The 24,867-nt window shown below is 47.2% G+C and overlaps 8 protein-coding genes across 8 annotated transcripts; 1 reads left to right on the top strand and 7 right to left on the bottom strand.

The window, feature by feature from the left end:
• Positions 1-2,690: 2,690 nt before the first annotated feature.
• On the bottom strand, positions 2,691-4,600 carry F5147DRAFT_427624 (uncharacterized protein). The gene is made up of 13 exons (XM_041429783.1): positions 4,439-4,600; positions 4,341-4,373; positions 4,270-4,289; positions 4,205-4,219; positions 4,113-4,151; positions 4,029-4,057; positions 3,957-3,970; positions 3,866-3,901; positions 3,630-3,689; positions 3,437-3,571; positions 3,149-3,380; positions 3,035-3,092; positions 2,691-2,979 (listed from the first exon to the last, which is right to left on the bottom strand). The coding sequence occupies exons 1-13, from the start codon at positions 4,509-4,511 to the stop codon at positions 2,776-2,778; spliced, it is 948 nt and encodes a 315-aa protein (XP_041286943.1). The 5' UTR covers positions 4,512-4,600; the 3' UTR covers positions 2,691-2,775.
• A 2,885-nt stretch (positions 4,601-7,485) lies between these two features.
• On the bottom strand, positions 7,486-8,556 carry F5147DRAFT_779599 (Rtf2 RING-finger-domain-containing protein; the record flags this gene model as incomplete). The annotated part of the gene is made up of 4 exons (XM_041442322.1): positions 7,486-7,494; positions 7,553-8,194; positions 8,250-8,384; positions 8,434-8,556. The coding sequence occupies 4 exons, from the start codon at positions 8,554-8,556 to the stop codon at positions 7,486-7,488; spliced, it is 909 nt and encodes a 302-aa protein (XP_041286942.1).
• A 55-nt stretch (positions 8,557-8,611) lies between these two features.
• F5147DRAFT_642813 (uncharacterized protein) lies at positions 8,612-9,311 on the top strand (the record flags this gene model as incomplete). The annotated part of the gene is made up of 5 exons (XM_041433104.1): positions 8,612-8,725; positions 8,781-8,910; positions 8,960-9,057; positions 9,107-9,182; positions 9,232-9,311. Exons 1-5 carry the CDS (start codon positions 8,666-8,668, stop codon positions 9,309-9,311), a joined length of 444 nt encoding a protein of 147 aa, XP_041286941.1. The 5' UTR covers positions 8,612-8,665.
• A 24-nt stretch (positions 9,312-9,335) lies between these two features.
• F5147DRAFT_722094 (Cullin family-domain-containing protein) lies at positions 9,336-12,601 on the bottom strand. The gene is made up of 11 exons (XM_041438895.1): positions 12,338-12,601; positions 11,973-12,277; positions 11,837-11,910; positions 11,676-11,783; positions 11,307-11,614; positions 11,154-11,260; positions 10,672-11,098; positions 10,428-10,615; positions 10,159-10,378; positions 9,928-10,100; positions 9,336-9,868 (listed from the first exon to the last, which is right to left on the bottom strand). Exons 1-11 carry the CDS (start codon positions 12,564-12,566, stop codon positions 9,614-9,616), a joined length of 2,394 nt encoding a protein of 797 aa, XP_041286940.1. The 5' UTR covers positions 12,567-12,601; the 3' UTR covers positions 9,336-9,613.
• A 262-nt stretch (positions 12,602-12,863) lies between these two features.
• On the bottom strand, positions 12,864-14,588 carry F5147DRAFT_779596 (uncharacterized protein; the record flags this gene model as incomplete). The annotated part of the gene is made up of 13 exons (XM_041442321.1): positions 12,864-13,067; positions 13,122-13,173; positions 13,231-13,450; positions 13,510-13,644; positions 13,706-13,765; positions 13,835-13,868; positions 13,922-13,953; positions 14,007-14,020; positions 14,078-14,106; positions 14,270-14,284; positions 14,337-14,356; positions 14,420-14,467; positions 14,516-14,588. The coding sequence occupies 13 exons, from the start codon at positions 14,586-14,588 to the stop codon at positions 12,864-12,866; spliced, it is 936 nt and encodes a 311-aa protein (XP_041286939.1).
• A 565-nt stretch (positions 14,589-15,153) lies between these two features.
• Positions 15,154-17,199, bottom strand: F5147DRAFT_840604 (uncharacterized protein). Its single transcript, XM_041444309.1, has 11 exons — positions 17,014-17,199; positions 16,835-16,965; positions 16,768-16,782; positions 16,663-16,701; positions 16,575-16,603; positions 16,497-16,510; positions 16,190-16,249; positions 15,997-16,131; positions 15,718-15,937; positions 15,608-15,659; positions 15,154-15,555 (listed from the first exon to the last, which is right to left on the bottom strand). The coding sequence occupies exons 1-11, from the start codon at positions 17,084-17,086 to the stop codon at positions 15,352-15,354; spliced, it is 972 nt and encodes a 323-aa protein (XP_041286938.1). The 5' UTR covers positions 17,087-17,199; the 3' UTR covers positions 15,154-15,351.
• Positions 17,200-18,997: 1,798 nt separating this feature from the next.
• Positions 18,998-21,230, bottom strand: F5147DRAFT_840603 (uncharacterized protein; the record flags this gene model as incomplete). The annotated part of the gene is made up of 4 exons (XM_041444308.1): positions 20,214-21,230; positions 19,481-20,161; positions 19,343-19,427; positions 18,998-19,290 (listed from the first exon to the last, which is right to left on the bottom strand). Exons 1-4 carry the CDS (start codon positions 21,186-21,188, stop codon positions 18,998-19,000), a joined length of 2,034 nt encoding a protein of 677 aa, XP_041286937.1. The 5' UTR covers positions 21,189-21,230.
• Positions 21,231-22,672: 1,442 nt separating this feature from the next.
• On the bottom strand, positions 22,673-24,430 carry F5147DRAFT_779593 (uncharacterized protein; the record flags this gene model as incomplete). The annotated part of the gene is made up of 11 exons (XM_041442320.1): positions 22,673-22,988; positions 23,046-23,265; positions 23,326-23,460; positions 23,519-23,578; positions 23,756-23,856; positions 23,915-23,943; positions 23,999-24,037; positions 24,104-24,118; positions 24,175-24,194; positions 24,261-24,293; positions 24,358-24,430. The coding sequence occupies 11 exons, from the start codon at positions 24,428-24,430 to the stop codon at positions 22,673-22,675; spliced, it is 1,041 nt and encodes a 346-aa protein (XP_041286936.1).
• Positions 24,431-24,867: the final 437 nt, after the last annotated feature.

The raw sequence follows: 24,867 nt of genomic DNA, 5'->3' as shown, positions 1-24,867 counted from the left end.
CTCCCTGGTTTACCCGGCTTGGGTATGATGGACAAGGGAGCCGTTTGGAATGGACCAATGAGGGTTTCCGTCTCAGTTCTGGTGAGCGGGCCCATATATCTGCCGGTAGCATATTCACGTTCAATAATTGCAGTAAAAGCGTCGCGATGTTCAAGAATGGATGGATTATTAGCTGGGGTGTAAGTAGAGGTGATGGGGCGTATACTACCGGTGAAACCCGTGCGCAGACTGTTAGGTATATGTTTGTATCTATGTATAAGTTTGGAACTCGTGAGAATGTGGTGCCAGGCTTCTGCGTGGTATGGGGTGAGGGCGTTAGAGTGTCTCGCTGAGAGAACATCCTTGAGCGCCGTGTTCCTTGCTTCCACACCCTGAGCACTCGTGTACGTGGGAACGGGAGGTGTTGATGCAGCCGTTGGGTCTTTGCCAGTCGTAGCATAGCTCGCATCCTTCGGGGTTGACCAGGTGCCCCGCTGAATTGCGGGTGCAGCGGGTTTTGGTGCGTCCATCCCACAAGAGCTCGGTGACGCACTTGTGGATGTTGTGACGGAAATGGCCCAAGCAAAGGGCGCAGGCGGAGGAGCCAGTTTTGCCTGCGCCCGCTGGAAAAAGCTGGTTGGCGTTGGGTTGTTTCCCTTGCTGGTTTCCCGAGGGACGGCGGTATGGGTGGAAGCGTTCTTCAGACTGAGTGACTCCCGCAGGTTCTTGTTTCCCGCGAGATGGGGCATTTTCCCGAGTTCGTACTTTCAACTGTGAAGATGAGAGGGCGACAGAGTTTTGGAGCTGGGTTGGGAAGGTAGGGTAACACGGCGAGTAGTTTGGTAGCATGGGTGCGGGAAGTGGTTGAGCGGAGTTCATCCAAGTGTTGGTAGCGGGTGAGGGAAGCGAATTGTGGGTGGAGTTGGAACGTTGTGCGGGAAGCAGGTGATGGGAGGTGGGAAGCGGGAAGCATGGGTGCAGCCGTGGTTGAGGCAGGTTTGGTAGCATGGGTTGGTAGCAGGTTGGAGGCGAAGAGGGGAGCGTGTAGTGGGAAGCGGGCAGCAAAGGGAGCATGAGCGAGTTGGGGAAAGCATATTCAAATGTTGTGTAAGTAGGTAGTGAGTTCGCGAGAGGGTGAAGTGAATCAAGTGTGTGTTAGGGTTGGTCAATGTTTGTATGGGGGAAGATGCGTACCATTTTCATCCCTTCATCTCGTTCTTCTTCCCAGACGTCATCTGACAGGCTGTTATATAGCGCATTGTTGAATAATCCGATGTTGAAACCTTGATTTAGGGTAAGACGGTCGTGCCAATCTCTGCGAACCATGCTTGCGTAGCGGAGAAGAGTCTTTTCCCCCCGCGGGCGCATTCTGTGTTCGTGGTTTGTGATGAGCGTGAAGAAAAGTGCAAGCGCCATCTGGTGCTTGTCGGGCCAACCAGCCTTCTCAATATGGACGAGGAAGCTGGTTTTGGCCATGTTGAACTGCCTCCAGGAAAGATCATGATCCTGTAAGGCTTTGTTAGAGGCTTTGAAGGAAGAAAAGGATTTCAAGGCAACGATGCCATCGATCTTTTCGAGACCTAGAGCGTCGTCCGCGGAGGACTTGTTCCAGTCTCGAGCCTCACGACAGCCGTCAGGGCTGAAGTACCAGAGTTCAATGAACTCCATGTTCTTGACCTTTTGGAGCGCGAATTGCGAGGGACGCGGGATGATGACATCTGATACCGGTAGGTCGACGTTAAAGTCGTTGATCTTCGGTTTCTTTTTCTCGGTTTCGCGACGTTCTTCTGCTTCTGCGGCTTCTCTTTCTTCGCGCTCGCGATCTGCAGCTTCTTGGATGGCGTGTGCGTCTTTGTCGAGCTGTTGCTGCCAGAGGACGATGCGTTCTTGGCGTTCTTGGGTCCAACCATTGACGAGCTGGGCGAGGGCGGCTTCTGCGGTCAGTCCTGAGCCTACGAGGGCGGCAGTACATGCTGCAAAAGCAGGTGATTCGAAGTTCGGCTGAACTTCGAGCGACGGATCAGAGTTTATGCGAGGTACGATTACTTCCACCATGGTAGAACGACGGTGCCGGGCGTGGGTTTCGATATTAAATGAGAAAGGATGAAAGAATTGTGGGTGTTGGTTTACTTGTAGGTACTTGTGTGAAAGAAAGAAAACAAAGGAGGATGGAGAGAACGTCGACAACGACTACTAGGGAATGACAGTCGCGGTACGAGAAGAAGAGTTCGTGCCGCTTCTGTTGTTCTCACAAAGACTAAACTCTGTTCCTTCGCTCGTGCCTCGTTACGTAACAGAGCCGCAACAATGCCCGGACTGTATTTGTCACGTGAATGAAGCCATGATACCTATCTATGCTAAAGACGGCCACACCATATTACGAAAGTCAATATCCCATGCTTCCGATACGACAAGAGGTGGGTCGCGAGTTGTCCTCGAAGATGAGAAGCAGGAGCAAATAGAAACTTGCATCTAACCTTCCGGCGACATCGCGGCTTATATATAAATATTTCTCGCTCCTCGACTTTCCCGTTCTGTACACTGCTGTCCTTCGTTGGTACAGTAGAGATATACAGGACATTGGTTGAAACATTTTCAATCTTAAGACCTATAGCAAACGATTCGAATAAATACTACGACGAAAATATTGCCTAAACCTATGTCTCCTTGACATCTATTTTGTGACACTAAATAACTACTTGAGCACCGCAACGAGGCTTGGAATAGAGACAAAAAACAAATTTCCCGTGCTCCCTGCGAGCACTAGACAACGGTTCGCATCAACTTCACCGAGCATTACACACTACTGCTAGTCGATATATGCACGCGCTCTTGGAAAGCGATTGAGGTCATGCTGGTTGCTGCATCGGAGTCATCCACGAGTTTGGCATTATATTCCCGGACGTCAAGGATCAGCCGTGGTCCTAGCACGAACATCTGCACGACCTCCAAAATCTGCAACACGCCCAACAAAGTCTGATCTTCTAGGGGACTTTGGCTCTATAGAAATGATAGATCGTGGTCACATGTAGAGATAAGTGAATGATTGACATACCGTTAATAATGTCGGAGAGAAATCAAAGATGAGGGAGAAACATGAAACAGCGACAAAGCTATCAAGTCCGACCCTTCAGTGGAAAAAAGGACAATAATCACAATATGAACTTACCTTGCAAAGTAAACCACGTGAGTTTTGATCAACACCATAAAACAGTCCCTGATAATCCCTCCTGCCGAATGTAATCGCAGTTCACGGAAGTGTTTTACTGCGATCCAGACTGCGAGACATAGTGCGAGGACCTCCCACACAATACAGAGTATCCAAGTAACAGAATCCAGAACTAGAGTATCTCCTGAATAGCCAATCGTGCACTGGTGGGTGCCGAAGAGAATGAATTCCTCTGGTATCCATCAATGAGCCCTATGCACGTTCGTTTTCGTCCATAATCAAGCGTACCTCCTGAAGTATGCATCGTTGACATTAAGACTGTCACCCCATCAAAAATGTTGATTGCCAGGAAGGTGATAATGAGCAATATCAGGATCTTTCTGGATCGTTGATACATGGCATGCAACCGAGTGATGATGATGACTTGCAGCATGTTTCAGTCATTCCAATATCACTGAGGTCTCGCAAGTGCAACGCTCACCCCACAGCATGGCAAATACCACAACACCCGTCCAAACCCATAAAGTGTACATCATCCAGCCTGACAGATCCGATCAGTGACCAGTCTCAGGTAGCACACACTCCAAACAGACTCACATCTTTGGTAGTATAGCGTAGCAGTTATTAGTGGACTGAGAAGTCAGCAAAGAACTACACCCACTGCTACAGAATACCACGGTTCATTTGAGGGGAATGGCAGACATTTATACAGAAGACTCACTGTATCTGTCAGCGAGATGGTCAGAACACCGCCTGAATGCCGTTGGTCAGAAGAAGAGAAGACAGTAGATGTACTAAGGAGACATACCAATCATGTACAGACTGATTATAAGAGATAGATGATTAGCACAACACCAAATATTAAGCCTTCCGAACATACGCAGCAACTGGCATTCCAAGGTAGCGCACCTAGGATACTTTCAAGTCAGCACAAAATGGCAACGACGACAAACAAGCTACATACACTGAGATACATCACTGTCATGAGCGACCACCGTTGTTTCTGTAATTAAGTGTACTTTCATGAATGTTCCTCTGGCACGAGACTGTACTCACCCAGACCAATTCGACCTACAAAAGGATTATCAGCAAGACGGGTTCCGGTGATGGTATTGACATACCTCTTGTCCAAATGTTAGTGCTGAAAAATACTTGTGAGACATCAGTAGTCCTTTAATGTTATCATGCTCACCCCAATCATATGTTATTGCAACAAAGGCGGCAACTGCAAAACCGTAGGCAAGGTCAGATTGAGACATCAGCTTCGACATCCGACTGCTCTCCACGAACTTCCAAAATAACTGGCAAAACGATATACATCGATGGTCGGCCACCAAGTGGGATCATTGGAGACTATGGTCATATTGTTACAGAATGGGTGTGGGGTGTGGGTGAGAGGTGAACCTGGTACACGTACAGTGGTGACATTCGCGCTCTATGTACGTATACCACCATCCATGCTCACTATAGTTTGGTAACCGAAATATCAATAAGATCAGGGTAAATATTTGTGCACTCCACATAGATCAAGTTGCGGTTGCGGTTCTTATATTCTTTATATAGAAAATTGATGAACTTGTTCCCTGGAAACTCCGGCCGTGGCTAGGTTGAGCTATGCCTAGAGTGTTACGTTACTCTTCGCAAGCAGACGAGTACGTGATTCGGAGGAGAAAGGAACGGTACAAGCTTGAGCTCAGCAGGTGTTGACGTGGACGCGACGATAGTAGATAGATGATAGATTCCATCTTTGGCAGAAGCAATGTTGGCACCACATGTGAACACATTTTGTAACACGAATATCGCTGATTTATGGCCATGCTGTGGCGATGAATCAGTACTTGATTGATCTGAGAAGTAATGATATGTATAGCGCTGCAGCTGATGATGGTAAAGTCCCACTTTAGGTCCTTCAAGCTTTAAGCTTCGGAGATCACGTGCATGTGGTGACCGGAACATCACGGCAAGTCAGGTAAGTACGGAATTGCAGCAACAGCACAAGTTGCAGGTCCGAGTCAGCAGCTTGACTTGTACAACTACTCACGCAGAGGCAGATCCGGATTAATGACAGAATCATGTAATGTCCTCGATGTGTAAACACACGCCGAGGACATCACATTTTTTAACATGGATGAACGTACGGGATTGAGAGGGGGTATCATACGATAAGCACTCAGTACGACTATATATATATATAGGGATCAGTGTCCCAGGTGGTGTCCAATCAGGTAGAAGTAAGTAGGTCGCGGCTGCGTCATTGTCTGACGTCATAGGTGAGTTGCGTCATGCTTACAAATCATCCAACTTGCATGAAGAACATTTCTCCCAATCAGAACAACTCCTCATGATCATTGATCGTTTGAGATTCACGTGTTCAAACTTCAAGTTGACTCACTTAGACAGACTTGCACCCGCCTCCTAGTCGTTGAATCACAGTTACTTCGGTACTTGGTATGGGGTGATCGATTAATCACTGACACGAGGGTGGACGGAAGGGGATGTGCGGTGTCTTTGAAGGAGTTATCAGGGTCATTTTGAAGTCCGGGATCGAGGGTTCTCAACCTTGGCTCCTCGCGTTCGAGTTATCGCGCTCGATTCCTCAAAGATAGGAAAAATCTGGCATATCGACTCGGTCTCTCATCGGACATTAAACATCGGCAGCCGCAAGAAGAGGGATCGAGGCAAGTCATATATTTTATATCCATTTTACGACAGCCTTAATAGGAGAACAAGCCGAGAGGACGGGCACATGCGCTGAGATTGTAGTGAACAAAGACTGCACACGACTCAGCTGCCAAATCATCAAATACCATCGTGATAAATTGATAATCGTTGAGCAGCCGCTGCAGACAGACCTACCGAAGAATGTCTTCCTCCGCCTGGTCTGTGCAGAGTATAGGCGACTCCAGAAGATGTGGGTTTTGCGCACCGTTGTTGTTCGGTCAACAATCAACTTATCATCATACTCGTGCATGACAACGATGGCTGAGCAGCATCGCCAGACGTAGATTCAATCGTTATCAAGCGCCCTTCGCAGAGAACCTTCAGAAAACTCTTTCAATCTCGAACTCCTATACGCTGTTTCAATTCAGCGTTACGCATCGACCGATATACCCTCAGGTATACCAAGGCAAGTGGCTGTTTTGAAATTTGTGTCGTGTCGGAGGCTCGGCTTATCATTGTCTCTATTAAGAGAAAAATTCGAAAATTGATTATTCGTCATTTGGACCTATCCAAACTGTACGGAGATCTGCCTCAATCTCGCTTGGATTTTCTAAAACGCGAGGTGAGAGATATTATTCTATTGTACTTTGACAGAGCGCGAGCATCTTCGAGTCTGAAATCCGGATTGCAGGTACTACTGGACGCAGAATTATCGTTCATGATACAATACGAAGACGGGTGGGCGGTTGATGTACTGGTTCGTAACCTGTATTTCCAACGTCGTAAATTGGTTGAAGAAAAGGTGATTTTGATCATCTTTTGAGGATTGCTAATGGATTGTGCTAACAAATGACAAACAGCTGAAACTGGCTCGGAACACACAGGTTTGGATTCCCTATTCCACTGTAAAGTTTATCGCCCAACATATCTTACAGTGTCACTATCGTCAAAAGCCGCTTACCATCTGTCCTCGCGTCTCTCCAGAACTCGGCCTGATACGCAGACGCACCCGGGCTTCTGCCTCGTCACGTGTAGCTCTCCTATCCGCTCGCTTAGATTCAGCAACACCAAGTCTTCTTCGTTTCCATTCAGACATCGTCCGGGCTGGCCTCTGCACAGACGCGCATCTCCGTCAACTCTTTCGCATGACACCCAAATCGAGAGATAAATTCATTTCACAAGCACTAGGGAAGTCAACCTTATTTGAACGAGTTGCGGTCATGGACATTCTGGGACGGATGAACAACGAATTGTAGTTTGTAGATAATGAACTGGCATTCCGCGGGATGGTAAAGAACCTCGACGATGGTGCCAACCCTCTTGTATCATAGTGTATAAATGCCGCACGTGCAAGCGAGGCTGTGGAAGTCGATTGACCGCACCTCGGAGGGGGAAAATGCGCCCGTCATGTGAAGGGGCCTGAAAAAAAACGGCAGAGTTGAGTGAGCCCTTGCAATGGCACGACCCTACCCTGAAGAGCCGAACCATTTGTTTGTTGTATCTGTTCTCCAAATTACGAGTCACCACATCTGTTGCAGGGAAGGATCTTGATCCTTGCTAAAGCTGAGAAATTCAGCGGTCAGAACCTATACATTTAAGCAAAAGAAACAAACCATACAAAACGTATAAATTAATATAGTATCATACACAGAGCTACACTCGATAAAAGTCGGTATTTACGCATACTGTACAAAACCCAAGTCAGCGTCTCGAACCAATGCGATGATCAAATGAACGACTCACTCTCGTAAAAGTACCCATAGTCATAAACGTTTCCTTCCTAGGAGCATCATTCTTGTCCCGGTATAACGACTTGACCGCATCGCTCATGCCAGCCTTCCTCTTCGCCTCTTCCACAGCAAGACTCTGGGCAAGAGATCGCGATGCTGCAGATATCTTCGGGTTCAAACCCGATGCTGGAGAAGGCGAGTGACCCTCTGGGGATGCTTTCTTCTTCTTTGTACCGACCTCGTCAGCCACAGCATCTGCACCAGCCTTACGCTTCTTCGACTTCTTCACAGGCTCTAGTGAACGACGAAGTTCCATCGCAGCGTACATACGTTCCTCTTCTTCCAAGGGTGGGTTTATCACAAAAATGTCAGACGACCTAGAGAATTTGGTCGCGCACTGTGGACAGACTTCTAGTTGTTCGTCCGCGGCAGTTGGACTTTCTCCAGGTGCAGTATTTCCGTTCGAAGGCGATGAACCAAGGACGGTACGCAGACCAGATTGAGAGAAAACGCATCCACAAGTCAAGATGTAAACAAAGGGTTGTCCGCCGTTCATTTCCTTGAACGTCAGCGGGCACACGAACTTGGCGACATCGGCAGATGAATCAGGCGGAGGAGGTGGAGATATTTGGGTTAGTTTAAGGACTTTGATATCCTAACGAGTAATAGGTCAGTTATGTGTTAGTGGTGATACCAGAGTTATCACGTACCTTCAACGAACGTATATGTCCGCATATTTTCGCTGCATCTCCATAGGCGGTCTTATCAAGTAGATGTTCAATTATAGCATCCTTATTATACAGTTTCCCAAGAGCACAAGACACGATGGGTTCTTGCAAGGGACGCTAGGAAGTCCATGAGAACCATTCAGCCGCCGAAACAAAAGATGCTCACCTTTGAAAGAGCACAGAAAAACCATACAGCACGAGTCTGATTTGCCTTGTCTGCTTGTTCTGCCTTCTTTTTGCTCTTTACGAGGTCGCGCCTGTCGGGAATGCTGCCTCCATCATTCCCCATGTTGGTTGTAGCAGATCAAAGTGTTGTGATGAGTAAGCATCACGATCCAAGCTGTCAAACCTACAACCAAGATTCCGCCACACAAGCTCCCTGCCCCTCCGGCAGCGCCATGCTGCAGGAACTCTCGCACATGGACCGTATCACTCAACTTCAAGATGAGATCCAACGCGTGGGCGCTCCATTCCCTCTTAACCCAATTAAATTTTTTAAGCAGCACGTTTCAGCTCCTGACAATCATGTCAAGCACCATCGCCTACCTCACTGCCAGGTCTACGTTCCTGCAAGTCAGCGAGCGGATACCCATAACAAAGACTCGCAATCCGGATAAGTACGATCCCCCGGAATTATTCGAAGGTGTGTGACTAGGCATGCGTGCAGTCGTGGTGATTAAACAACGTTGTAGCAAACATGAACGAGCTCGTTCAGGATCTTATCGTTAAGGCAAAACAAATCGAATATCTCATTCAGTCGTTACCGGTCCCTGAACCAGAACAGCAGCAGGTCAGGCGCACGTAGGTCTTGATACAGCTAAAATGTAACTGTGGAACAGGCAAACCGACTTCAAGCACTGGAACAACAAACGCAAGACGCAAATGAAGAATATATCCAAGCGGTCGACCGCGCCAGTAAGCCATCATTTTCTTGCTGGTTTGCAAACAGTTGACCGCTACCTAGAGAACCTCCATCGAAAAATATCCGAATTTCTGAGGACCATGTTGGACAACGCTGATGGTCCGGTCGAATCCGTCCGCTGATTTAGACCTGTCTCAGTGGACCAATTGCATGATACGACAGCGCCCAGACAGATTTTGAATACCGTTCGGCCAATATTTCCATCTCATCGTCGTCCAAAAAGGAAGGTAGTGACAGCCGTGAAAACCGCCGGTGTATGATGTCGAGCTACGCTGTCAACAAAGGAAAGTGTTTTCCTTGTGACTCCTCGTGCATGTGCAGATGTTAAATGACCCTCAAAAGACAGACATGAGCATTGAACGTTAAATCACGGTGGTCAACAAAAGATGCACCTATATCACGCGTCAGTATCCATCATACATCCCTACGCTACGTAAATATACAAATTGCGGTCCTCCTCATCCCGTCTCAAATACTCCTGCTCGACAAGCCCGTCGATCCGTTGCTTAATAACGCTCACGTCCGGCACAAAGTGACTCTTCACAGCATCAATCGTCTCATTCTTCAACTGCTCATGTGAAAGCTCCTTCTTCGCTTTCATAATCCGCACAATCGCTGCATCCAAATAGTGCTTCCGGTCTCCCTCGATGTGCGATTGAGTCCGTTGGTTTTCCTCGGCCTACAGGACAACCAACCGAATAAGAGGTGTAGATGCGCTTCATCACAAGAGAAACCTACCGTCTCCTTCGCCTGAATAGAGTTGATGTGCACCTTCGCCCGCGGATCGGTGAACTCCGAATTGAAGTAAAAGACGTCGTTATCGTTCACGTCCTTCCCTGCCGGACGCTTCTTCAACACCTTCTTGTTCGCACATGCCAGACTCTGCAACGTCCGCTTCAGCTCCCCGTCGTCTATTTTGGAACTCACGTCAGTATCTCATAACAATCGTGAAAATTAACCGATACTTGCCCATACGCGTCTCCTCTAGGATGTATCTATACCCGATCTCTGTCTCCTTGTTGAAGAGAAGTAGCACGACAGCTTGGTATAAGCTGACTGTGAGGTCTTTAGGACCAGCCGCAAACCGCGCCTTTACCGTAGCTGTCCCAAGCGAATGATCCCAATCGAGTTTATGCCCCTGATGTTTGATCTTGTAAAAAGTTGTGTAATGATTCAGATCTGCTTGCATCTAGTCATTGTCATGAGCTCACGCGAACACCGGAAACCGTATCGCTCACCGAAGAAGGCAAGTCCACATCTTTCTCTCGTGCAAGGAACGGCCAGACGCTGCGTTGCAAAACCATGACAGAGAGTTTATTTGCGGAGCTGTCATCCCTGATACGAGCGTGATACTCCCGCATGATATCTCGCGAAAGCGCAAGGTCGTTGAACATATGATCTCCCATCCCAAACTCTGGATCATATTCTGCCCACCAATGATCAGCACGCGACTTCAAAAACAAAAGGTACCCTATCACATACTCTCTTTGAGTTTCTTGAGCATGGCCTTCTCAAAATCATCAGATGCACTGCGTTCCAGCAACAATCTCTTCGCTAGCGCCCGATGATAAAACGTTCTAAACACATCCTTATCATCCGTAAACCTATAGAGAGCAAGAGCAGCATCCAGCAATGCCTCAAACGCAGCATCCGATATGCCCCGCTGTCCATGGCGCATAAGTCTATCGACATGCTTCGCAATCTGCTCGGCAGGCTTATTGCGCCGCGCCTTGAACCCCTTGGTGAACGCATCGATGAGCCCATAGGAAAAGTCTTGGTTGTTTTGCTTAGTGGAGGGATCGATGAATGCTTCCTTTAGTGTTGTATCTGCAAAGGACTTGAACTCGAGGAGACGGTTGACCATCTCGTCGTCCTTGGATGCATCTTTCACGAGATCTTGAACTGTTTTCTAGAGCATGAATATATCAGCGCGAGTTTGGGGAAAGAGATGGTGAGACACCCACCTGGACATAGGCCTTGAACTCCCGGCAAAGCACGGGCAGGCCGTCTACCGATGAAAACAGCGCATACGCTTTCTTCAAGTCAGCAGTGCCCTTGCATTCCATGAAGACTGCACAATGTCAGCACGACGACTCCATGAACCCAGTCACACTAACCTTCTTTAGCCATCCACTCTAGCCTCCCCTCAAACAGCGCCCGAATAGCGGCATCCTTTACAAGCGCAATCGTACCATCGAGCATCACATCCCTTGCTCTACCCTGCTCCTCATTCGTCCGCTGGTTGCAGTGGGCAAGGAATACCTTCGCCTTGGCTTTCTCGACCTCGACCATCTGATACGACTCTTTTGAGAAGTACTCCCGAGTCTGCTCGACGAAGTGTCGCTCGAAGATGGCATCGTAAACGTGGTGTGTGATGAGGTGGGAGACGAGCTCTTTAAGGAAGGGGCGGTGGATGTGTACCTGTCTGGTTGATGGGTGAGTGTTGTGTATAGGCAGACGAATGGAATGAACATCGAAGAACGTACCCTTCGTTCCTCTCCCATGTGACCCATGTGGAGATGCCTTTCTGAAGCTTTTCCACGATGAAATAACCGCTAAATATGCGCTCTCTGAAACGAGTGAATGCGAGGTCGCTGAAGTTCTGAGCGTCAGCACGTGCAAAGGGTTCTCATGAAGGAAAACTCACTGAATAGAAGGAAGACTAGGATTCTTGAGCACATAAGCACGATCGAAGTAGGTAAGGAGTGATTCCAGCAGTGCCTTGACATGAATCCGTGAATCAATAACTTGGCGAATCCCAAAACTCATTGTATGTCACTCACCACTTGTCCCTCAAACCATGCACACGTCTCGACGAAATGTCCGATCCACTCTACACCCTCCTTATTGGTTTTCTCAAGCTCTTCCGCCAGCCGATTGACGCATCTATGGATTTCGGCTTTCAACATCTCATACAAGCCCTCGCCCCTCCCAGCAACACACACGACGCCCCGGCATGCGGTGTAGACACCCTCGTACGTCGTATTCAACTCATTAGATCCTTTCTCCAAGAGTGCCCTGATGCTGCGAGATAATCGCACAAACAAGTTATCGGAAACCTTGTTCAACGCAGATCCGACGACACCGCCTACAATGCCCACCATCCTCCCATGAGCGCCACACCTCTAGAACAAAATGGAATGCAAACCTGAAAAACCGTGGACCTGAATCCTTACTGGGCCACCTCTGTCGACATTCTTGCCTTTAACACTATCGCGCGACCTGGATGCAGAACCGGAGTCAGAGTCGGCGTCCAAGCGTGGGGTTTTGCGTGGATGAGATGCCGACTGATTATCGACGTCGATTACTGTGGACCGGTAAGCTGTAAATGCCTTGGATGTGTCTGAAAATGTGAGCAAGCTGATCACATCGGTCATCTCGCAATTGATTCTAGTTTGAAAGTTAGTACTTCGGAAGCCTTATTATGTAAACTTGCTAATTGACATTCCCAAAGACTGCTGCCGCTTAGTTATGCCTTAGGGATGCGCGCCGACGCCCAGTGGCTAGTCACTGTGTTGGGTTTCCAAAATATATACGGCGAGGCTGTCTCTCAAACATAATTGAAAATACATATCAATCATACGGTACCATGGCGAAACTCCGAAATCCAAGCAGCATTCTTCCTGCAATACACCAATGCCAAAATATCAATGTCATGGCTGAGTATTCCCATACTACACATCGCTATTAGTCGACACGGGTGTGCGCTCCTGGAATGCAATCGTAGTCATGGCAGTTGCTCCGTCGGAGTCGTCCACAAGTCTAGTGCTATGTTCTCGAACGCTGAGGATGAGACGCGGTCCCAGCAAAAACATCTGCAAGAGCGAGGAAAGTAGCACAACCCCATGATAAAGCGCATCTTCCGCGGAAATTCCGTTCTGCACAATTGAGGAGCAGTCAGATGGATATGAGTCAGTAGCGGATGGACCCACCCGGAGATTTGGAGAGAGCAAGCTCATGTAGAGGGCAGCAACGGCAACAAAGCTAAGACGTGCAGAAATTCAGCGTTAAGACAACAAATCGCTCATGTTACGAGCTCACCTTGCAAAGTAAAATACGTGACTTTTTATTAACACCGTGAAACAGTCCTCAATAATCAATCCTGTCGATGGTCGTTCGCGGAAATGCTTGATAGCAATACGGACGGAAAGATACAACACGAGAGCTTCCCATACAGTGCCGAGTATCCAAGTGATGGCTGATAAAAGGAAGCTATCTCCCTCGTAACTGCACTGATAAGCACCAGAGAGGACGAGCTCCTCTGTTATTTGTCTTGTGAGTCTGACACTCTGAAATCCTTCTTGCATTACCAAATCTTACCTCCTGTAAGATGTATACTTCGTATTACCGTAATTACTCCGCTGGTGATCGTCACGGTAAGGAAGAATACAACAAGAAAGATGAGCATCTTTCTCGATCGCTGATACATGGCATGCAACCGAGTAATCATGATCACTAGCATGATATTTCAGCAAAATTAATAGCATTAGTGATATATTGAAGCAGAGTAGCTTACCGCCCAGGATGATGTTTGCGATGGTAAATATACACCATTGTTCGAAATTGAAAAAAATGCCTGAAAAAGACAATCAGCAATGAGCACTATAGGGGACCAAGTCCAATCTCACAGCTGTTCAGATGTTACATTCGATCAAAAATATCGAGAATGTCACTCGCCCCTACATGAATCGTGAGTTGGACGGTAATGGCACATATTGCTCGTATTACTCACACCATCTGTCACGTAGACTGTCGGGATATTTGCTACATACCACAGTTTGGTACATGTGAGAAGACACGAAGAATGGGAGACACACCCGGCATATCGAGGCTGGTTACGAGAGATGGCTATTAGTACAGTGCCAATGTGTTGGCCTTGCAAACTTACACAGCGTATATTATTCCACCATAGCGCAACTGGAATGTTGTGAGGTAAGCGCACTTGCCAATTGTAACTCGGTAAGGTACGTGCAGCGAGATATAAGACACTCATGACAGAACAACGTCGCTTCTATTTCGAGTTCGTATCGAAAATCATCCAGTTGTCCTTGGACTTCTAACATAGTAGTATTGCGCTCACCCAGACTAGTTCAACCTGCAAACCCGTTAGTGATGAGACAGCAGCTCTGGCAATGACATCAACCTACCTCTCGTTCGAATGTCAGAGCTTGGGAGTAGCACATAAACATCAGGAACTTCTTCAACAACTAGTAACCTGTGTCCTGCTTACCCCAATCGTATATCACCACAACTGTGGATGCAACTGTGGAACCAATTACTAAAAAGTCGATGATATAACCAACAGCAACCGGCTTGCTTCACGAACCTACATAATAGCTTTCCATGAGATCAAATTCGATATACGGCCGCATGTTGGGACTATTCGAGACTAGGGTCATGTTGAAGGGTGAGTGAATAGCGAACTCAAGTAGTGAGTACTAATACGTACTATATAGTAGTACATCGTGGGGCCAGACTTGATTGAATTTAGACTGTGGCGATGCGTTTCAAGAACAGATTTATCCGCGATTGCAATTTGCAACGACTGTCGCCGTTCTAACACTGCTCTAAATTTTTCCGACATCAGAACGTTTGAGATATGTTCATGAGAGATATAAATGTTGTACTAGTACATAGCGTAACAGGAGGAGTGAGCTTTTGTTCGGAGTTGTAAATTTAGCACCATTCGGCAAATCGGCCAACACCTGCACACGAATGGCCGCTCTCGCACCGGATACAAATGGACCTTCAATGAAGGTCCACCTGATCCCCCTGCCACATGCCCTCGTCTCGAGATTCCTCCTGCTTCAGCTTAATAATCTCTCGTGCAGAGTATACGAATGCGAAGGTATTTACTAGTGCTGCAATAACAGTTTCAGTCTTGTTCAACTTCGGAGGCCTCATTATGTAAACACATTCCCGAAGATAAACGCTTAAACAGTTATGCCTTATAATTAGGGATGTGCGCGGACGCCTTGGCCAGTCACATTTACTACACGTGTTGGGTTTCCCAAATATACGGGGAGGCTATTTCTCAAACATAATTGAAAATACATATCAATCATACGGTATCATGGCGAAACTTCGAAATCCAAGCAGCATTCTCAACCTCCCTGCAATACACCCATGCCAAGATATCAATGTCATGGAGTATTTCCCATACTACACACCGCTATTAGTCGACACGGGTGTGCGCTCCTGGAATGCAATCGTAGTCATGGCAGTTGCTCCGTCGGAGTCATCCACAAGCCTAGTGCTGTGTTCTCGAACGCTGAGGATGAGACGCGGTCCCAACAAAAACATCTGCAAGAGCGAGGAAAGTAGCATAACAGCGTGATAAAGCACATCTCCCGCGGAAACTCCGTTCTGCACAATCGAGGAGCAGTCAGATGGATGAGTCAGTAGGGGATGGACCCACCCGGAGACTTGGAGAGAGTGAGCTCATGTAGAGGGAAGCAACAGCAAGAAAGCTAACATGCAGAACTTCAGCGTTAAAACAACGATAAGTCGCTCATGTTTCGAGCTCACCTTGCAAAGTAAAATACATGACTTTTTATTAACACCGTGAAACAGTCCTCGATGATCGATCCTGTCGATAGTCGTTCGCGGAAATGCTTGATAGCAATACGGACTGAAAGATATAACGCGAGGGCTTCCCATACAGTGCCGAGTATCCAAGTTATGGCTGATAGAAGAAAGCTATTTTCCCAGTCTTCACACTGATGAGTACCAGAGAGGACGACCTCCTCTGTTATTTGTCTTGTGAGTCTGACACTCTGAAATCCTTCGTGCGTTACCGAAGCCTACCTGCTGTAAGATGTGTGTTTTGTGTTACCGTGATTACTCCGCTAGTAATCGTCAAGGCAAGGAAGAATACAACGAGAAAGATGAGCATCTTTCTCGATCGCTGATACATGGCATGCAACCGAGCAATCATGATCACTTGTATGATATTTCAGCCAAGTTAATAATAGTGGTGTACTAAAGCTAAGTAGCTCACCGCCCAGGATGATGTTTGCGATGGTGAATACCCACTCTTGATTGAATACGAAAAAAATGCCTGAAAAAGACAATCAGCAATGAGCATTATATGGGACTAAGTCCAATCTCACAGCTGTTCAAATGTTACATTTGATTAACAATATTGAGAATGTCACTCACCCCTACATGAGAGAATCGTGAGTTGGACGGTAATGAGACGTATTGCTCGTATTGCTCACAGCATCTGTCAAGTAGACTGTCGTGATACTTGCTACATGCCACAGTTCGGTATATGTGCGAAGACACGAAGAGTCGGAGAGACACACCTGGTATATCGAGGCTGGTTACGAGAGATGGCTTATTAGTGCAGCCCGAGTGCCAACGTGTTGGCCTTGCAAACCTACATAGCATATATTATTCCACCATAGCGCAACTGGAATGTCGTAAGGTAAGCGCACTTGCCAATTGAAACTTGGTATTACAGGTACGTACAGTGAGATATAAGACACTCATGACGGACCAGCGTCGCTTCTATTTCGAATCCATATCGAAAATCATCCAGTTGTCCTTGGACTTCTAACATAGTACCGCGCTCACCCAGACTAGTTCAACCTACAAAACCGTTAGTGATGAGAGGGCAGCTCTGGTAATGACATCAACCTACCTCTTGTTCGAATGTCAGAACTTGGGAATAGCATAGAAACATCAGGAACTCCTTCAGCAACTGGTAACCCATGTCCTGCTTACCCCAATCGTATATCACCACAACAGTGGACGCAGCTGTGGAACCAATTACTGAAAAGTCGATGACAGAGCCCACAACAACCAGCTTGCTTCACGAACCTGCACAATAGCTTTCCATGCGATGAAAATTGATATCAGGCCACATGTTGGGACTATTTGAGACTAGGGTCATACTGAAGGGAGCAGTGGGGGTCAGTGAGTGGCGAACTTGAGTACCCGAATAGTGAGTACTAATACTCGTAGATATAGTACATCGCGGGGCCTGACTTGATTGAACTTAGGCTGTGGCGATATAAACACCGCGTTTCAAAAACCTGTTTATGGATTGCACGTACGACAATATCGAGAGCTTCTTGTAATTTGCGGCTGGCACGGATCAGGGAAATGCTGTAAGATCGTTTCATAAACTTTGCATAATAGCTACCATCCCGATAAATTTGGTTTGACAACAACGACCTGGGGTCGTTTGAGAACACCGTTCCATTTGAGGGATAGTGTCGGTGTGTGGCGAAGTCTTGGTGGACTTCTAATGATGCTGTCCTATGATTGGAGCATCCAGGACTCGAATCGGCTGTGCATGCAGTGAGTTTATTGTTGTATGAAATCAAGGTGAAGTCACTGGCCTATCAATACTGTCTCAAAAAGCTATTCGTGTTGCAGCTCGCTGTCAGGGATATCAGGACTCGAGTTTTTTCCAAGGCGTCAGCGGAATGATCAATTCATTACCAATGTGACAGGCCTAGATTGACCAGGCTCCTCCGAGTCCCACCGCCAGAAACGTTGACAGCAGAGACTTAGAACATCATAGGAATTCTACAATCGAATTTTACTTAATCGAATTAGATGATGATGACCGGTAGCCCTCGGAGTCTGGGGCATGGCCGCAACTTGGCAAGGCTTGATAAATGAAGCTTATCCTCGAAAGAAAGATTCTGATTCACTCTTTGGCCTGCCAGTAGGCTGTCGAAAACGGTTCGATTTGGTGGTAACCTCTGGACCAGGTAGCAGACAGCCTAAGCGAAACCAACGTCAAGATAATGCTAGGTCGACCACTTGAGGAAACTATGTCGTCTTCTTGAGATAGTACTGCACAGTGAATAGCTAAGGCGGATTATAGGGAAAGTATTTTTTAATCTCCGTGGACGAATCCGATCGCGAGTAATCATAACATTCATTCCAAAGATACGTGAGCAGGCAAAGAATTTTATCATCAAGGATTATTCAGTAAATACAAGATGGCGTAGAGCAGGCAGTGCGAGTCAGGAAAACAAGTAATACAGATATCTGAGTCAAGCATGATTAGCAAACTGAAGAAGTTATTCGGTCTCTCAAAGTCGAAATTCGTTTCACTGTCAGCATCATGTTTGACAATGATGACTGGGACGTGGGTTATGATGAGATTAGTGGTGAGCCACGGAAAGTGGTCCTTGTTGATGGTATCGTGGTAGCGTGAGTCCCGCGAAACATTCTGATGGTCATGGATATCGTTGTGTCATGGTGGTGAATGCTGGCTGTCGTGAGTGTCGTGAAATGGTGTTTGTCTGAGTGTCAAGGGTGGTCTTGCTTGCCAGTGGCGTGGCGTTAGTATCGGATGCATGCCATACTCTTCTGGTCAGCTTGTCGCCTATGTTGAGCAAGCCTGAAATGTCGTGAACCGTGGTGATAGGCGTTGTCCGTCGTAAGTATCGCGAAATTGAGTGTTGTGAGTGGTCTTGCTTGGTGGTGCCGTGGCATTAGTATCGTGATGCATGTCATTAAATGGTCGTGATGGTGTCGTACTCTTCTCGTCAGTTTGTGGCCTGTGTTGAGCAAGTCTGGAATGTCGTGAACCGTGGTGATAGGCGTTGTCTGTCGTAAATATCGTGAAATGGTCTGTCTGAGCGTCGTTCATGAGAGCGGTCTCGCTTGATAGTGTCATAGTGTCAGTATCATGATGCATGTCACGATGGCGTCGTATTTTCTCGTTGGTATGTGGCCTGTGGCCTTGGCGGGCTATCGCAGTGTTTGTTGTCAGTAGGCGGTAGTTGTCAGCGTTGTAAGTATTAGTGAAGCCGCAGCGGAGGGGCGTAAAATGTTGGAGGTGTCAGCAAGTGTCTCGCCGGGGTAACAAAGGTGGAAAAGTGGTGGTAGCTGGAATCGTGGCGACGACTGCATTTGTTCGATGGCGAAGTGACGCAAGACGGGCCTTGGTTCGCGAACCAGGCTCTAAAACATAAAATGGATCGAATTTAAGAGGGAGCTGTAATCCTGACGACTTCCGGTGGTTGCCAACCAGCATCGAGGTGAGCCCCACCTCCGCCATGGCAGTGACCCAGCCGTCCATGAGGGATGATTGATCGACACAAATCTGTTTGCAGACTTGCGCAAGATGGCCGACTAGTAGTACCGAAATCAATAAGCAATTACAGTACGAAAAGGAATGACCGACCGATCCTGTGGGCGTGTCGCTGGAGGCGAGAACGCACGATGCTGTGGCAAGCAGAGTTCATTCGCAAAGGTCTAGCAGGTTTGTGCTAACGAAGTATGATGAGTGACATGCCAAGCCTGACGATGGATATGCCCGTACCTTCTGCTGCTTCAGTTTATATGGGCGCGACTTCTGGGGAAGCGCTGTGAGAGGTAGAGGGATGAGTCTACCAGCGGCGTATTTAGTAACGAGGATCAGGGGCTTTAGCCAGGAGGCAGCAGCCATGGTCTTGTGAGCTAGCACGTTAGTGGGTCGGGCGGATCCAGAAGGGTTAGTGTCAGTTTTCGTAAACAGCGACATTGGGAAGCCATCAAGTGGAGCAAGCGGCCGAAAGTTTGGCGAATGAGAGGGAACATTGCGGATAGCGAGAGCATTTTTGATGACGAGATCATTATCGGCGATGAGAGCTGGCATGCATGGGGCCAGGGTGTCGATGTGGTGTTCGACGTCTTTGGTGTCTAATGCTTCGTCAGTGCCAGTGAAGACGCCCTCCAAGTGTACGAAGTCATCCTTGGGGACTACGGATGGACTGCTGTGGAGGGAATTTGTCGTCTGAGGCAAGCCATCCGTGAGGTGTACGGATCCAGGAACCGAATGGCTAGTAGTACACGTAGGCATTGTCTGGCATTTGTCGACTAGTAGGACAAGTGGCCTAATGCACGGCGTACAGAAGAGGCTAATAATGTCGATAGTTGTGCTTGGGTCTGGGACATCAACGCGGACATTATCTATAGCGTGCGCTGGTACTCGCACCCCAGGCTGTGGTATAGTATAGTTGTCCTGGAGTGATCCAAATGTTAGGCAATGACAAGTTAGATATGATACTCCGTACCTTGTCAGAGAAGATGTCCTTTGAGTCATCATCGCAGGCTACAAGGGTGGTATCTGATGTGATAGACAGGCGCTTACAATTGCCGAAATGTGACAAATCGAGGGTAGTAGTGATGTCGTTGGGCGTTGATCTGAATACAGGTGACGATGACAATAAAAATAGTAGCAAGATATCCTTCAAGCGATCGTCGTTGCAGGCTACCAGGGCAGTATTTGATGTGATCGAGAGGTCAAGAGTAGTGATGTTCTGCGACATTGTCGATCTGAATACAGGTGACGATGACAATGAAGATGGTAGCAAGACGTCATCCGAGTGGTCGTCGTCGCAGGCTACAAGGATATTATCTGATGTGATGGAGAAGCGCTTACAATTGTCGAAATACGGTAAATCCGGAGTAGTAATGTCGTTGGGCATTGTTGATATAGATACAGGTGACGATGTCAATGAAGATGGTAGCGAGACGTCCTTCAAGCGATCGTCGTCACAGGCTACAAGGGTAGTATTTGATGTGATGGAGAGGCGCTTACAGTTGCCTGAGTATGACAAATCGAAAGTAGTTATGTTGTGTGACATTGTCGATCTGAATACAGGTGACGATGGCAATGAAGATGAAGATGACCGTAGAAAAGACCTCCTGGCTGGAACTGGCAACACGAAATTGGCGGTTGGGTGACGACCCGGAGTACCTTGATGTAACCTGCACGTTGGGCACGTCGTTCCCAGCAGCCTTGGTGTTGCATCGGGAACGTGCCCGCCAGTGGAGGATGCGGTATCGTTGCTCAGATATATTGAAGCGGCCTCGTCGGCGGCTAGGATCAAGATAATTGTCGACTTGAATGCCGACACGACGAGGCCGGCGGTGCCCTTCCTTGGTCCAGATCGGATTGGACGGAGAACCGTTTCCTCGAAGAACGATACCGAGATTAAGGCCGTGATGGTGAAACGTGAAGCAACGTAGAAGGTAGTAGAAATCATGATGTTGGCGGAATATCGTTGAATGCGGGGTATGCTGGTAAGATATTCGACGAGGCGCCGATTCCACGATATCCCGCGATATTTATAATGGTTACGAATATTTGTGCGTGCTTGCCTAGATAAACACGACGCGTCAGTCACGTGTTGAAAATCAACCTATGTTTGCAGTGACCGGCGTACGTGCAACAAAACATTTGAATACCTTTCCAAAAGATGACACAATGGTTTTTTGGCCTAGCTTGGACAACGCACGCATCATCTCAAGCTTCAAGCTTCAAGACTTGCTGTCCATTCTACATAACCCATCCGCTGGTGTTAGGCCGCTTACTGTTTGCATTCAAGTTCGAGGAGCTCCGAGGTTATAGATAACGGACACATCATGTACCTTCCAGTATAACTTACAAGGTATGGCCTTACATATGACCTTTTTCGTGGACTCATCACCTTATATCATCCCGCAAAATATCCTTATTCCCCGTTGAGGATTCAGAATTGAGGCCATTCACAGACGTACTTTCCTTTCGTCACGAAACCTATTGGTCGACGAATTCAACGATCAAATTCTAGGCACTCGAGCTACCTGGTGACTACCGTGAGTGTAGAATGATGGTGCATTGAATGAAATGCTAAAAGATTCGCAGATTGCTATTACATCTTAAAAGAAGCAGACCACGCACCCATTGACGCGCCTGGATAAACACTAGGGTACTTGGCAATGTTTACTGCGTCCGGAATCCCTCGTCATCGACTGGATCTAGAAATAAATTGCGTGTGCGCGATTCAACGCAACATCTGGGTCGAAAAGGGAAAGGGCTTGGTGAGAACTGTACGAGTCCGATAACAGCTCTACGTCGTCGATTCTCGAAGCGCAATTGCTCAACAATCTCGAGAACCGCTGCATTCCACGTATTGCGTTTTCTTTTATTCCTACCGCTCCAGTTGGACAGTGAATTGCAAACAATTTCCTTTGCAACTAGCTTGCGCGATTATTTTCAATGGCTGCCAGCCTATGTCTCTCTCGCACAGTTCTCAATCTTACAACAAATCCTTTTACTCGTGGTCAACTGTATACTGCACTATCCCGAGTCAAAAGCCGTCGAGATACGTTATGCTCATTTGCAGGAGGAAATGATAAGAAAGACAGCGCAAATATAGTCTGCAAAAGTCTGCTTGTGTAATAAAGCGACCGCTTGTATAGAATATGATAATATTGTCAACGACAGCGATCTGGACAGCCCGCGTACAGCTTGATCTATATTCTCGTTACCCTCGATATCCAGCATAATATTTGTCACGATGGTGCGTGTGTATACCAGATTTGAAGCATGATTGAATGTGTATGGAAACATATGGCGAGGCGATTTCACAAACATAATTGAAAAAAAAAACATATCAATCAGTACCATGACGCAACTCCTAAATCCAAACAGCATTCTGAACCTCCCTACAATACACCAACGCCAGGATATCAATATCTTGCCATACTACACACCACCACCAGTCGACACGACTGCACTCTCCTGGAAAGCAAGTGTAGCCATGCCAGTTGCTTCGTCGAAGTCATGCACGAGCCTAGTGCTGTGTTCTCGGACGCTGAGGACGAGGCGCGGTCCCAGTATAAACATCTGCAAGAGTGCGGAAAGTAGCGCAACAGCGTAATAAAGCTCAGCTCCTGCAGAACTTCCGCTCTGCACAATCGACTCGGAGGAGCAGTCAGATGGATGCGAGTCAGTAACGGATGGGCCTACCGGTAAATTTGGAGAGATGAAGCTAATGCGGAAGGAAGCAACGGCAGCAAAGCTAGAACATACAGAACATCAACGTTAAAACGATAAGTCGCTCAAGTCACGAGCTCACCTTGCAAAGTAAAATACATGACTTTTTATTAACACCATGAAACAGTCTTCGATAATCGATCCTGTCGATAGTCGTTCACGGAAATGCTTTATAGCAATCCTGACTGAAAGATACAACGCGAGAATTTCCCATACAGTGCCGAGCATCCAAGTGATGGCTGATAGAGGAGGGCTAGTTCCCTCGTAATCGCACTGATAAATACCGGAGAGGATGAGCTCCTCTGTTATTTGTCTTGTGAGCCTAACCTTTCTGAAGCCCTTCGTGCATTACCGAAGCCTACCTGCTGTAAGATGTGTGATTTGTATTACAAAAATTACTCCGCTGGTGATCGCCAAGGAAAGGAAGAATACAACGAGGAAGATGAGCATTTTTCTCGATCGCTGATACATGGCATGCAACCGAAAAATCATGATCACTAGCATGATATTTCAGCCAAGCTAATAATAGCGGTGTACCAAAGCTAAGTAGCTCACCGCCCAGGATAATGTTTGCGATGTAAAACATCAACCATTGTTGGAAAACGAAAAAAGTGCCTGAAAAAGACAATCAGCAATGAGCATTATCATTATAGGGGACCAAGTCCAATCTCACAGCTGTTCAGATGTTACATTTGATCAACGATATATCGAGAATGTCACTCACCCCTACATGAGAGAATTGTGAGTTGGACGGTAATGGGACGCATTGCTCGGATTACTCGGATTACTCACAGCATCTGTCACGTGGAGTGTCGTGATACTTGCTACATGCCACAGTTTGGTATATGTACGAAGACACAAAGAGTTGGAGAGACACACCCGGTACATCGAGGCTGGTTACGAGAGATGGCTTATTAGTACAGTGCTATCGTGTTGGCCTTACAAACGTACACAGCGTATATTATTCCACAATAGCGCAACTGGAATGTCGTAAGGTAAGCGCACTTGCCAATTGTAACTTGGTAAGGTACGTACAATGAGATATAAGACACTCATGACGGACCAGCGTCGCTTCTATTTCGAATTCACATCGAAAATCACTCAGTTGCCCTTGGACTTCTAACATAGTACTATACTCACCCAAACCAGTTCAACCTACAAAACCAACCATTAGTGATGAGACGGCGGCTCTGGCAATGGCATCAACCTACCTCTTGATCGAACGTCAGTACTTAGGAGTAGCATGGAAACATCAGCAACTTCCTTGGTAATTAGTGGCAACCCATGTCCTGCTCACCCCAATCGTATATCACCGCAACAGTGGACACAACTGCGGAACCAAATTATTAAAAAGTCGATGATAGAACCAACATCAACCGGCTTGCTTCACGAACCTGTATAATAGCTTTCAGCGCGATCAAATTCGATAGACGGCCACATGGTGGGACTATTTGAGACTACGGTCATACTGAAGGAAAGTGGGGTCGGTGAATGGCGAACTTGAGTACTTGAATGGTGAGTAACTCGTAGATAAAGATTTCGTGGCCCGACTTGATTGAATTCTGGCCGGTTTCCACTGTGGGTGCGATAATGATAAACGCCGCGTTTGAACTATTCATCCTGTCTCGTCAGCAATCGTACAATCCCTTCTACCGCGCCGCTTAATCGGCACCTACAGAAGTCGGCAGAAATGCAAATGTTACGATATGTTACATAGGCCGGTTTCAAAATCAACTGAGCAGTCAAGCTGCTAGCAAGAGGGCAAAGGAGTCAGTTAGTAGTATTCGGTGTGAATGAGCAAATGCAGTATTTACTACTAATTGATATGAGATGTGCCCAAGTACGAAAGTGACCCACTAGTTCTGTAAGCTCGCAGCTTTCCTCATCTATCGCTGCTAGACTTG

Source organism: Suillus discolor (genome assembly GCF_016758755.1).
Source record: "Suillus discolor strain FC423 chromosome Unknown F5147scaffold_89, whole genome shotgun sequence".
NCBI lineage: Eukaryota > Fungi > Basidiomycota > Agaricomycetes > Boletales > Suillaceae > Suillus > Suillus discolor.
The sequence above is the reverse complement of the archived record's forward strand: the minus strand, read 5'-3'. Positions and strand labels throughout refer to the sequence as shown.

Coding starts and splice junctions, on each gene's coding strand:
- F5147DRAFT_427624 (XM_041429783.1), bottom strand. CDS start 4,511: ATGACCATAGTCTCCAATGATCCCACTTGGTGGCCGACCATCGATGTA. Junction 3,690..3,865: donor CTCGCTGACAGATACAGTGA/GTCTTCTGTATA, acceptor CGGATCTGTCAG/GCTGGATGATGTACACTTTA. Junction 3,381..3,436: donor AACGATGCATACTTCAGGAG/GTACGCTTGATT, acceptor GATGGATACCAG/AGGAATTCATTCTCTTCGGC.
- F5147DRAFT_722094 (XM_041438895.1), bottom strand. CDS start 12,566: ATGACCGATGTGATCAGCTTGCTCACATTTTCAGACACATCCAAGGCA. Junction 11,784..11,836: donor CCTAGTCTTCCTTCTATTCA/GTGAGTTTTCCT, acceptor TCAGAACTTCAG/CGACCTCGCATTCACTCGTT. Junction 10,101..10,158: donor CCTAGAGGAGACGCGTATGG/GCAAGTATCGGT, acceptor GTTCCAAAATAG/ACGACGGGGAGCTGAAGCGG.
- F5147DRAFT_840604 (XM_041444309.1), bottom strand. CDS start 17,086: ATGACCCTAGTCTCAAATAGTCCCAACATGTGGCCTGATATCAATTTT. Junction 16,966..17,013: donor CATGGAAAGCTATTGTGCAG/GTTCGTGAAGCA, acceptor TCGACTTTTCAG/TAATTGGTTCCACAGCTGCG. Junction 16,604..16,662: donor TGAGTGTCTTATATCTCACT/GTACGTACCTGT, acceptor ACGACATTCCAG/TTGCGCTATGGTGGAATAAT.